Source organism: Agelaius tricolor, unplaced genomic scaffold, assembly GCF_023055355.1.
Source record: "Agelaius tricolor isolate 1412-34295 unplaced genomic scaffold, bAgeTri1.0.p SCAF_10, whole genome shotgun sequence".
Taxonomy (NCBI): domain Eukaryota; kingdom Metazoa; phylum Chordata; class Aves; order Passeriformes; family Icteridae; genus Agelaius; species Agelaius tricolor.
Window position 1 is genome coordinate 11407438 of NW_027269270.1, and position 13018 is coordinate 11420455.

Below are 13018 nucleotides of genomic sequence, written 5' to 3' on the forward strand. Positions count from 1 at the left end.
GCTGGGATTTCTCATGTCCTGATTCTCCTCATTTTTTTATGTTAGGATATTTCCCTGTATCTCCCTTCCTTTTTGGTCAGTTGAATGAATTAATACTTGCTCCAGATGTTCCAGGTCTTACTTTCCAGTATCATGTCCTGGGAGCTACCAGTATTTTTTAAATATGGAAAGTAGAAAAGTGTTAGGGGAAGGAAAGCAAATTATACCAATATTTGTTTTAGAAAGCAATAGTTTCCTCTGACTAGCCTCAGGCCTAATACATTCATTCAAGATTTAATTTACTGTATCTATTTAATAATTTTAAAAGGAGATTGCCAAAAGTATAATAAAACTCTAGGGAATATATATGCAATGAAATAGAGGCATCTATACCTAAATACGTATATATATGCAGTTTATGCAAAGAACATCCATTCTGTTTTGTGGGTTTGATACACATTTGCCATCTCACCTTATACTTGTACTAGAAGTTGTGGTTTTCCATGTGATCATGCATGTCATTGTGTCATTGTGCCACACAGTGACAGCCTGGAAATTGGCAAGACAGTGTCATACCCTGACAGAGAGCTGTGCTCAGCCTGCTGCTCTCTGCTGGAAGTGGCTGGGTGCCCCAGCACAGGATCACTCATATCTCCCCTCCAAGTAAGGAGGGAGGTGGCAAGGCATTAGCATCCCTCTGTCAGTGCCAGCAAGGAGGGCCAGGCTGGGACCATGCAGCGATGCCATGTGCCTGGCTCCCTCCCCTCTGCTCTGCGCACGTGCTCCTAGCTGCCTCAGCTGCAGTACAAAGGTGCAGGGAAAAAATTGTATGTGGAAAAATGTCAGCCTTGGAGTGTTTGTGAATGTGGTGAGGGGAAAGGAGAAGAAATAAATCAGACTTTGTTTTGAAGTTCTTTGGTTCAATCATAAGCTTTTGAGTTTGCTGAACTGAACCAGACCAAGGCTCTCAGGGCCTGCCAGGTTCATGACTGGATTCTCTGCTGAGGAGAGAGCACTGCTGAGGACCCAGCACTGCCTCTTGGGCTTTGTTTACCATTGCCATTGGGATTCTGCTGTCCCTGGCTAGGGCAGGGGGCACCTCAGAGGTGGCTGCTCAGAGTGGCACAGCACCCTCCAGGAACATGGTTCATGGTGATATAAGACTCAGTGGAAGATTTGAGGCCCAGTCAGCAAATTTTAAAAAAACCTTCCAATTTGGAAGTGCCAAAGTTGTTTTCTTGGCTTAAGACATCGAAGTAGATTGTTGTCATTCTTCCACATCTCTACTTTCACCCTGCCTCCTCAAAGAGAGAAAGAATATTCTTATCCTAGCTTGAAGGAAATTAAATGTTGTACAATCCAAATTTTATTTCAAGATGGGAATGTGGTTTTTTAAAATTGTTTATTCAGCAGTCTTTATAAAATAAACATTGTTTCATCAGTATGAAAAGGGATTTTATGCCAAGGCAACCCTATTTACAATTTAGGATGTCCTGTTATTGTAAATATACTAGATTGAAAGAATGGATCACGTTTTGCTAATGGCTTTGTCCTGCTTTGGCATGGAGCAGCCCTGAAGAACATCTTTAGAGAGAAAAGGAACTTCCAGATAACACAAAGTTCCTCAAAGTGCCCAGAGCAGATCCTGAAGATGTCTGAGAACTTGCATGTCCAATTTACAGTGCTGAGAATGAAGAATCCTCTCACACCCCAAAAACCAGTTACTTACGGGAAAAAAAAATTTAAGTGGTCTTTAGTTACTCATAACTTGACCCAGATTTTCAGAAGAGCTCTGGTACAACCTAGGAGCCAGAAGATGTGCATGAATTTTCAGGAGGACTCAGAAGAATACCTTCTGAAATCTCAAATTAAAAAATAAAGTAAAAATCTTCTCAAAATCCAAACTCTCTGTTTCTAATGCTTCATATATGACTTTGCATTCTCTTGATGCAGAAGGCAAACAAAAAAGAAATGGGATTGTTCATGATGAAGACATCTTTCTTCCTCTCCCACTTGTCTTGATTTTGTCTTCAGGTTGCTTGCTCTTTCGGTCTGTGGAGTTGCTTGGTCATGACTGCAGATGGCCTTATGAACATTTACAAGGTGTCCAGCCTAAGGACTCATATGTTGAAGGTTTACTAGTTTTCTATTAGCTTGATTTCTCCTGGCAGATCAGTTGCTCCATAGCGCAATAGCTTGGATGTCTTCTGACTGACCTTTTCCTCATTCTTTTAAGCATGTGTTTTGAACTTCAAACTGTGTCTTCATCTTACAGAGAAAAAAATATTATTTTTTACATTTTGCCAGGTTTAACAGTAACAATACAGGGAAGGAAATTAAGGGTTAAATCTAAGGTAGTAGTAATTGGAAAAGATCAGAAGTTCTGCTTCTTCCAACAGCTGAGCAAAACCACAAGTGTTAGGAAGAAACCAGCTCTGAGGTCTGATGCCATCTTTCCATCTTATCCACTGACAACCCTCAACACAATCTGGGCCTCATTTTCAGCCATCATGGAGAAAAATTCTTTTTTTTACTTCCCCCCTTTCTGTCCCCCCTTTTTATATTGGTTTGTTGGTCTGATATTCTTTTAGTAGATCAAAGTTTAGTTAATACTTGCTATGGTGTAGGTGTCTGTAATCAATAGCAACAAAGACGATGAGAAGGTGAGAGGCTGTCCTTCCTTCCATGCCCCAGGGCACGTGCCTGCCCAGAAGCACACGAGGCTCCTGTGGGATCAGGGCTGCCAGGACCGATAGGCAGTGTAGTCCCGCGTTGGTGCATAGGATGGGTACCCTTTGTTCTTGTATGGAGGGTGCCGGGGAGTCATGTTCATGTAGTCACTCTGATGGTACATATGCTTCTTGGATTTCTGCTGTGGGAAAGGGGGAAGACAACTGTGAAAACTCTCATGTTAGCTGCTGACAGTTCTGGCCCTAGGTCTCTGTTCAGGGAAGCAGGCGTATTTGTAAGGTGGCTTTAGGTTTAAATACATTTACAAAAGAAATAGAACACATGTTCTCATCAAATAATCTATGGAATTTGCCCAACCTAAAAGCAAGTCTCCAGCTTATCTGGCGGGAGATTAACAGTGTTAGTTCTTCAGGTAAAGGAATGCTACACACCAAGGATACAAACTGATGCCTCTTACCATCATCTTGCCTCTCTCATCTGTGGAATGATTCAGCAGAAACAACAGAGTTTGAGCTGTGAAGGCTGTCCTCATTCATTAGGAAGTAAAGAGAAATCAGCTTAACTCAAACAAAAAAAGAGCATGAAAAATCAACCCAGACTATGGTTTTCCTATTATTTACAGCACAAAGACACAATGTATATGTTGTCCTGAACCTTCCTTCAAGGAGTGAAAGAATCAGAGCTGATTTTAATCTTTTATGTCTCCTAATCTGGGCCTCAAAAATCTTATTTCCACTGTTGGATTCCTGCTTATAATGCCTGTGTGTGACAAGGGAAGAATTGGCTCTTTTTAGAAATAAGAAATTTAGAAATAAGCAGAAGACAGGTGAAATAATTTGCCTAAAATCACAGAGGAAATATGTGGCTACAGCAGCATTTCAGCCTCTGACTGCTGCAGGCTGTGCAAAAGCTTGGTGTTTTTTACATAGCTTAAGGCTTTATTGATCAGGGGTAAGTAAAGTGCTTCCATGCTTTTTCCTTTAATAGTGATCATACCCTCTTTTGTGATCTCCTTTTTACTGATATTTCCTTCCCATGTACAGAAATAGTTGCATATGCTGCATTATACATGCATATGATGCTGTGGAATTGGAGGAGGTTTGCATTAGAAAATCTGATGGATGAATTATGTTGTATGTGCAGAGTGAGGCAGTTACTATGAAATATTTTAAGCTTTTTAACATTAATGTTATATATATGCAAAGGGTTGAATGTGAGTTACATACTGCTTAAGCCATGTAATTCAGTCAGTGCGTGTAGAGCATTAGATACAAAGCTTTATCTCTGTGTTCATCTCCATAATACAGGATTTCTGATTCACCTAGGAGGTATTTTTGCATGGGAGAAAGACATTTTGCTAGCATGAGTGATTGTTGGGCTGTTACAGGATGAAAGACTGCTACGTTTGCAGTGGAAAGCAGTTTTCCTTCAGGGAAGGCAGAACTGTATGAAAATACACAAATCTTTAGCTGCTTTCAGGAACTGATCAGGCTTGCCATGTCTGTCGAGTACCACAATTTTTTTTTTTTACAATTCACAGTGTCTTCTAGGCAGCTGTATTTACATTCAACAAGACTCTAAATACATCCACAATCAGAATACATATTATCTGAAAAATACTACCAGCAGTAATAGCAGCAGGTAAAAAATGATGCAGCAAACAGCACACATGGCAATGCAGCCTTGTCACCCTTGTTGGGGACAGACATGTTAGTGGCAAAGTGTGAAGCCATTAGGTAGCAAATGAATAAAGCACAGAGAAAATGGTTCAGATTGTAAATGATGGATTTGAAGCTATAGCATCTCATCTGCAGCACAGCACTGTAACACCAGCAGCTGCTCTAGTAATCCTTTCAGCTCTCGTCAGTCAGCCTCTACAATAGGGCACAAAGAGGAACCGCTTAACTGGCCTTTCCATTTTCCTGCGGCAGTGCCTCCTTTGATTGTTTTCCATTAGAAATAGCCACAGATTGAGAAAGTGTCCTTTTGTGAAACACTTAGCAGATCTTAAGCTTCAGCTAGCAGTGACAGTGGCTTTCTGTATACATGCAACATTTAACCTGGCAGGGACTCTGGACCCTTTATACAGGCTACCTCATAATTGTTGTGTTGAAAATTGCTATTTAACAACAAAAATAGAGGGGAAAGTCAGAGTGCAAGGAATTGAGTTCTATATGTTCAAGTCTTTCTCACATGGAGTAAGTAGTGTAAATTGGCTCTGGAGATCACAGTCCTAAGACTTGCCCTTAGGAAGGAAAATGTCCTTCTGCTTAGGAAGGAAAATGTCCTTCTGCTGCCCCTGTATCATGCCAGGAGGAGAACTAGATGCAACTCGGGCCAGTCAACTCTCCAGAGAGTTTAAAAAGCAAAAATTATGAGCCATAAGGCTGTCTCAGCTTTCTTACTGTTGATGTACAGACAAGAGACTACTGAGATCCAGGTGCTCCTACTCCCTTGTAGTCAAGCTGCCAGAAATAGTCCTGCTGAAAGGCACAAGACACCAGTGCAGATGGTCCTGGGCTGAGGGCTCCCTATAGATTGTTTTATTGTAGGTGAGCTCCTGTCAGTATAGTCTCACAGGGTTTTGCCAGAAATGCTTGTATTTCTAGATTTCCCTGACGGGTTCAGCTGGCAGAGGTGTCCCAGTATTGCTGGTGTGCAGGGCACTGCCAACACTGTGGCATTACCATCTGCTGTAGGACTCTACTGCAGAGGCCTGACAACCCACCTGGAGAGCATCTGGTGTTTCAGCTCTTTTGGGGTACACCATGGGTGTGCATACATAGCTGGGATGAAGAAACACTGTCATCCTGTACTGAAGTGAGTTAGTGGTAAACATGGCAAGTATAGCCTGAGAAATTAACTACTAGAGCATACAGAACAAAGGAAAATACAAGTTTCTTACCCAATAGTTAAAAAAACCTGCTGTTATTAGCATACTGTAGAGCGCAAGAATTCCAGTCACTGTTGCCAGAATCCACAAAGGAATTGTAGACTGAGGCTCTTGTATTTGGGTGGGTGTCTCTTTAAGGAAAGAGCAAAGAAAACTTTAAGTATATGAAATTAAAAACATCAATCTTTGCTTATTTATTCCTTGTTCCAATGTGTCATTTTTACTAATCATCATTTTAAGATCTCTTCTTCGGGAAGTCCAGAGCAGGAATGTAGTTTTACCAGGCAATCCAACTTCTTTTTTTAAGGCAACAAACTGCCTCCAGCCATTATGTAGGGAGTGTGTATAGGGAGGATATTGGCCTACAGAGGTTTCTCAGCTTACCTTTAACATGAATGACAGTCCCGTTGCTCTTCTCATTGTAGACATACGGGGGTGGATACATGACCTCAATTTTGCAGAAGTAGATGTCAGTTTGGTTGGCATTCATGTTCCAAAGATTGAAGATGACTTTGTCTTTATCATGATCCCCCTGGCAGTTGAATTCTTTAGTTGAATTGCTCCTAATTTTGGTTATGTTCCACGAAATAAAGCAAACTTCAACTGAACTGTCCGTTCCTTTGTGTAGCGAAGCTCGAAATTCCTTCCCTGTCCCATTGTATGTGTAGTTGCAAACTAGAGTTGCAGTTTGGTTAGTTACAATGAGCAAAGGATGCTGAGCCACTAAAATCTTGTTTTCTGTAAGGGAGGGGAGAAAATGAGAAGAGCACTTGTTTATAAAATATAGTGTGAGATTTCAGAACCCCACATCCTCCCATGCAACTCTTCTCCATATCTCCTCTCCCCTGCTAACACTCCCTACCAGGGAGTACAAAACCACCCATCTGCAGAAGCAGTTTCTCACAGGAACTACTGTTGCAGCAATCCACCTGCATGTAAATAATATTACACAGTCTCTAGGGGAGACTGAGATCAAGAGTGTTTTTCTTCAGAGTCAGAACACTAGCTGAGAGAGTGTCCTGTGATTAAGATGTAACATCAGAGCTCAGAGGCCTAGTCTGCACCTGTGTGCTTGTGTGTATACCTAAGGCCCTCTTAGTCTATCCTTTACTCTGCCAGCAGTTTCCTGGGGAACATTATGGAGTGAAAATACTATGAATTGACACTGCAGCCAGATAAGAGAATATTATTTATACATTTTCTTTTTAATTCAAGGACTCCTGAAGAGTTTGCAGGTGGATTTGCTGAACCATTTCAAGGGTTTGGACCTTGGGCAATGAACACTAAAAGCATGAACAGCTATCATTTTAATGTAAAATAAGTAATTTCTCTAGCCAGAAGCTGTAGTAGATTCTTAATCTCTCAAAGGACTCAGGAGCTGACTAATCTGACACTGCATTGGCACTTAGCACTTGAAAAAAGTCTGAAAAAAGCATGTCACATGAATGTATAATTGAATTTTAATTGACCAGACTGATACATAAACAGGAAATGTTTTCTGACATGTAGACCTCTGTGCTATCATCTGCCAAACAATGAAACATAGCAAGGACTATGCAGAATGACAGCTTCTTCCAAGAAAAGCCATCCTGTACAAATGAGACCCTTCTTTCCAAATGATGACACCTAAGTAAGAGGAAGGGAGTTGTGGCTCTTAATCTAGAGACTTGCCAAAGCTTTTATATGACTTTATGCAAGCTCAGCTCATATGAGGTCTGGAAAGTCTTTTACAGATCCCTGAAAATCACTATGGCTGTTAGAATGACAATGTGCCTCTTGTCCTCAAAATGTGGTGCCAACATAGATTCTTTCTACTTAATCCATGTGGCGAGACTTCAAAAAGGCTAGTAAGGGAAATGGTGGGAAGGAGGCCAGAACCAGAATGCCCAGAAAATTAGTGTTTAAAACTGTTTTGAACAATATTTAGGACCAAATGGTGCTTACTGTAGTCATGCCTGCACAAAAAGATGAAGTATCCCAGCCTCTTGAGCAGGATACTCCTTTGGGATGAATGTGAAAGTAAACACAAGAGATGCATAAGATGGCTAGGACTAGTGCTAGGGTGTGGGTAGCAAAAACAACCTTTGGCTAGCAGGTTCTCCTGTTATCAGCAGAACTTGTGAAACTGCTGAAGCTGTTAATTCTCTTATTGAAAGTCTCATTTACCAGCCCTTGCTTCAAATGAGAGAAGGAGATGTGAGACAGGGAATGCTCTACTGCCTATCTTTAGCAAAGAAAGACTGTAGCCTACCCTCCTTGCATCTCTCTGCTCAGCATTGTAAGTGCGGGAGTGGAGGAGAGCTCATAACAGCTCTGAAATTCCATGTCCAGGCAACGAAAACACTGTGAAACTTTGATTGAAGGATAACATTTCCAGGCCTTCCAATAGAAAGAGACAAGGATCTTTGAATCCTAGGACAGAGTGGCTAAGTAAGAGAGTAAGAAAGCGAGTCTTTACTCAAGGTGGTGCCTGTGGTGAGTTTTCATCAAAATGAAGACATTTCAGCAAAACAATTTGGTTTCCTTGAATCAGCATTTTCCGACAAAAGCTCTCACATAGGCTTATAAGGCGTTCTAGTAAGGGGTGAGGTTTGGATTCTTTAGACAAGGTATTTGATCATATTTTTGCTGGCCAGAAAAGTGATCTTTGGCCCGTGTGGCAGTTTGCAAGTCTGCAGTAGAATATTCCACCTTTAGCACAGCTGAATTCTACTCATCTCACCTGAGACAGAGTTGTTCTACTGTTTTGCAGTATTTGTGCACTACTACAACCCTGATTGTCACAGGGACTGAATACACCTTCAGGCGAGACATTTTCTGTCTCAGAGCTGACAACCAAAATAGGGTCCCAGAACAGACAGAAGCGTTACACTTAAAAAATGCTTGCCTGTTTTCATTGCAAGTACTTACAGAAAACTAATGGATATTTATTGCTCAGCCTGATCACATTTTCTCTGTGGCCAGAGGAAAGTCAGAGAACACTGAAAATCCCATCCCTGCGGGACTGCCTTCAGATGTTATTTAGACTCTTCTGCAGACCCCAATGACTTACCCCCCTCTCTTCTGGTGTCATTAGCTAACCTGTATTCCTGATGTTTAGACTTGCGAGTTCATGCCTTGAACTCCACTGTTTAACTGCAGCTCTGGACTATTTATGTCCCTGCCATGACACAGTGCTAATTGGCAACTAGTCTCTTTTGATACACCCACCTAAAATGATAAATTTCTTCAACTTATTTTCACCTCTTGTATTTATAATCCACTCTGCTTGCCTTGTGTTGCAGGCTAGGCTTGATAACCCAGCTCCGTGCTGCTGATGCTGGGATGGAGACTGGCTGAGCAGTGGGAAATGCTCATTTGCAGGTCATTAAATGAAGACAGCTCCTACATGATTGAAGATAAGCACCCAAATCTACTTTCACAAATTAGTTCAAATCTAAATTAAAGGAGATATTTTTGTTTTCATTTATAGGAAGAACTCATTAGCACCACATGAATTGGTTGGGCAGCAATGCCAACAGGGGCAAGGCAAGCTTACCCCACTGGCATGCTGGAGAAGCCCTGCTGTTGTCCTCCTCATTTGGACTTGGAGAATGTTTTGAATTGAAGAAAGTCAGTCATACTAAAATGTGTGCTGGTTTCATGGGGATGACAGAGTATTGCCGAACATCCCTCACTTCCTGGGTGATCTGAATAGGATTTGACTACGTTCTTAGTAGGATCTAGCCCATTCTGAGCAAACATGGGCTGAGGCTGCTTTTGCCTTCACAAAGACAGTTTTTCCTAATAAATGTCACTTTGGGTTTGTTAAATGGTGAAACTCTGAAACGTAGTTGGTGTTTCCATTCCCCCAAGTAGGGTTATGATTGCCACTTCAGAGCTGTGTTCAGCCATGCTGTGTAGTAATAAATATCCGTATCTTGGCCTTACCCAGCCAAGAAAATACCAGTTATGAAAAATAATTGTTTACAGTTTCAAAAAGCAGTGACTTTAAAAATGTAAAATCATTTCAGTCAGTGTACACAGGCTGCAAGCCTTCTCAGGATTTTAGGATTTATATGCAATGGTGTGTAAGATCTCTGAATGCTTGTTAAGCTTTTTATAGATTATTTGTAGTGTTGAATATTTCTTGTAATCACATGTGAGGGGGTTTTGGACCATGAAACAAAATGCCATCCATCTATAATATCTGTAAAACACTGACTCTCTGATCATTGAACCCAATGCAAGCCAAACTTCATTGAAGTTTTTTTTTTTTCTATTTGCCAAGAAAGTGAAATAGAGTTGACAAAGTATGGAAAATAACTATTTTGAGGTGTTGCTTTTTTTTTTTCACCAGAACTCTTCATGAATCATCATCAGCTATTGGAAAAAAATATTCTGCTAAAATATTTTGTGCTCTTCATCCTTTTTTATGCCAGCTGACTTCAAGAAGCTATTTTCCATAGCAAAGTATCTAAAATAAGTTGGCATTTCTGAAAGCACAGGGAAAAAATGGCCCACCTAACACCCTGGGGGGATAGGGAAAAACCTAAATGAAAAAACTGAAAGGAATTTGTTTAAGCCACAGGCAGAAAGGCACAGAGATATGTTATAAACAAAGCTATTTTGTTTTTGCTGTTACTGGTTTGTTGTTGAATTATGCTTACTCTTCTTTCCCAGATACAAGGGTCCTTCTTGTTCATTTTGGTTCGAGGTCACCCAGCTGTGTGATGGGCAGCTGGGGGGATCCTCTCCTTCTGGCTCTTTCCTGCTTTTCTGCAAGTACTGCAGGAGTACTCCAGAAAGCCCAGGTGCCACTCTTGCTTTAGTCAAACCCAGTGTGAGCACAGGGGTTTTTCTTGGCAGTTTGTGATTTGTTTTTTTAAAACAGGAATTAGTTGATGTCATCCTACTCTTGGCTAACCTTGCCTCATATCCATCCATCTTTTGCATTCTGGTAATCTAGGTAGGTTAGAAGTTGGCTTTAACCCCCAGAGACCATAAGCCAGAAGGTTATGTGGATAGTAAAAAGATGAGGTCAGTTGTGGTACACTGCAGTGGGAACCTCCTTATATTACTTATTTCACAAAATACCAGACACTTGATCTTTGATCTAGCTGCCTCTCTGACAGTCCACAGCAAGGTAATTATTTAGCCAACAAAAAGGGGAGGAGGACAAACTTTGCAAACGTTAGTGTTTCTGCAAAAGGGAAATGACTGAACTAGTATTTCAAGTCCTTTTTTATGATTTAAACTCAACCTGCAGCAGCCACTGGTATAGTCTAACAACAGGATGAATTCTGTGGATTTTCCCAAACCAAAATACCTGAGGCTTATAGTGCACTTCATGGCTTGAGGAAGTCCTGCAGGATTTTGACCTGCCTTAATGTTTTCCACATACTAAGGACCACTTATCTTGAAAATGAAGAGTGAAGAAAATAGAGATGGGAAAAGGATGAGAGCCCTGAGAAGCAAATGACTTCATGTGCTTCTCTTTAAGAAGTTGTACAATCTTGGTGAATCTGTTGGAGAAACACAAGGTCTTCATGCAAAGCAAGTGTATGTGCGTCTATAAAGCCGTGGCATAACACCTGTGTCTGAGAACCACACACTGTGATTTATTTTGTTGCAATTCAAAAGCACTGCTTAAAAGCTGTTCACACCTCATGGAAATAGGTTCAGAACTGTTAACCTACTGCTGATACTTATCCCCTCCTGGAATTAATGTCTTCTTTGACAATCCAGGGGCCTGCTGTGGAAATAATTATGATATTGCAAACAGAATTATAAACATGGAAAAGGACAAGGAAAAAAAACCCTATGATTTCTTAAAAAATGTATATCACAGTGTCATGCAAACAACAATGCCTTCACTAAGGAAAAGAACTACAGAAGAATAATGTAGAAATAAGAAAAAAATATATTCAATTGCATCTCTCATACTAGAAAAAGGGACTTTTTAAGATGTTCTCTATGTTAAAAATTTTGTACTGGAAAACAGATTTTTATTCCTATTTGTAACTTCCCTGGAAAATACAAAAGACTGATATTTGGAGAAGTTCACAGCCAGCAGTCTGAAAAATTTTCTGTCTCAAGATTATCCTAGCAAAAGCCTGCATCTTTTGCCTTGCTTTGCCTTAAATGTACCCATTGGAAAGACGTGTTAGGTCTGAACATAGGAACACTGCATCAGCAAGCCAACACCAAGATAAATACCCTCAGCACAACAACTGAAAAGTCAGGAAGATTCACTAAAATTTAGGATTTTAAAATCTCAAAAAGATTTTTTTTTTTCCCAAAGATCTTCAGAAAGAAACTAGATGTCTAGTTAGTATCGGTAAACCACTAAACAATGCAAAAATCAGAAACTTGGCAAGTCCCATCCTTCCACCTTTGAGCTCAGTAAGCAACTCTCCTTTTGAGCATTTATTTGCTAAACCTGTGAGGATGTTTTTGCACTCAGCACTGGAGCCCATGACACGAAGCCAGGCCATGGGGAAGCCTAAAGCTTTAGAAGTAGATTTGGGGATGTGGAGAGTCTGCCCCAACACAGGTGCTGGCGCCAGGTCTGCTCAGACCTGCTGCCCCCAAGAAAAGGCACTTGTGAGCAGAACTTATTAAACCCAGGTGGTAGGTGAAATAAACACCCCTCTACCTATGCATGCAATTTCCAAATGGATCTAGAGAGAAGTCAAATTCAAAGAAAGCTCCTGGGTTTCATCTTGGAGGGATACTTCTGGCAGGAGAAAAATTAGCCTCTTGGTTATATCAAATTGATCCCATTGCAGCATGCTCTCACTCTCCTTTCCCAGACCTTCAAAGTGAGAAAAAAATAGGGGAAAGGATTGAAATGTCGGGGGTTTTTGTTACCTGTTACATCAGCAGTGGGGATGAAGAAGAGCATCAAGAGGATCCCCAGGAGCATGGTGTTAATGGTGGGCCCGCTGCCTTGTCTCCACCCCCTGCAGGTACTGCTGCGACTCCCAGGGCCCCGCAGCACCAGCCTTCCTTCCCCGTGTGGCTGGGCTGCACCCTCAGGTGCTCACACAATCTCTCTCCTCCTCTCTCTGCAGCACGTGGTACACTGCCAAGTAAAAATGTAACAGCAGTGCTTGAACAGGAAGTTTAATTGTTTGATGATTTTAGTCTTAGGAAGTTGCGCCTGCGAAGCTCAGTAATGCTTAAGAGGTGCTGGAAGCTTTCAAGAAGGGACTGTCAGCCCTGTATTGCCAGGAGTGGTTATGTTTGGGGCTCTGCAAGGCTGCTCCTGTCAGGGAGGAATGGAATTCCCCAGGGATGCAGTGCTCTTTATTTACCAAGAGTACATACACATGTATACTGGTTCCATCATGACGGGAGATGCAAAGACCAGTTTCTAAGTTCCTGGTGGCCAGATCTAGCCCCTCAGGAAGTTGTGTGCTCAGGAACCTTCACCTTTCCTCACTCCTAGGAGCAGAAATCTTCCTCTCTTGG

The 13018-nt window shown here is 41.3% G+C and overlaps 1 protein-coding gene across 2 annotated transcripts; it reads right to left on the minus strand.

Annotated features, from left to right (window-relative positions):
* Positions 1–1362: 1362 nt before the first annotated feature.
* Positions 1363–12587, minus strand: CD28 (CD28 molecule). 2 transcript variants are annotated; one of them, XM_071434235.1, is made up of 4 exons: positions 12416–12587; positions 5948–6301; positions 5576–5694; positions 1363–2848 (listed from the first exon to the last, which is right to left on the minus strand). In XM_071434235.1, exons 1-4 carry the CDS (start codon positions 12468–12470, stop codon positions 2714–2716), a joined length of 663 nt encoding a protein of 220 aa, XP_071290336.1. In that variant the 5' UTR covers positions 12471–12587; the 3' UTR covers positions 1363–2713. The 2 variants fall into 2 exon arrangements, with proteins under 2 accessions (XP_071290336.1, XP_071290335.1); XM_071434234.1 differs by having other exon boundaries at positions 1363–2851.
* Between the last annotated feature and the right edge of the window lie 431 nt (positions 12588–13018).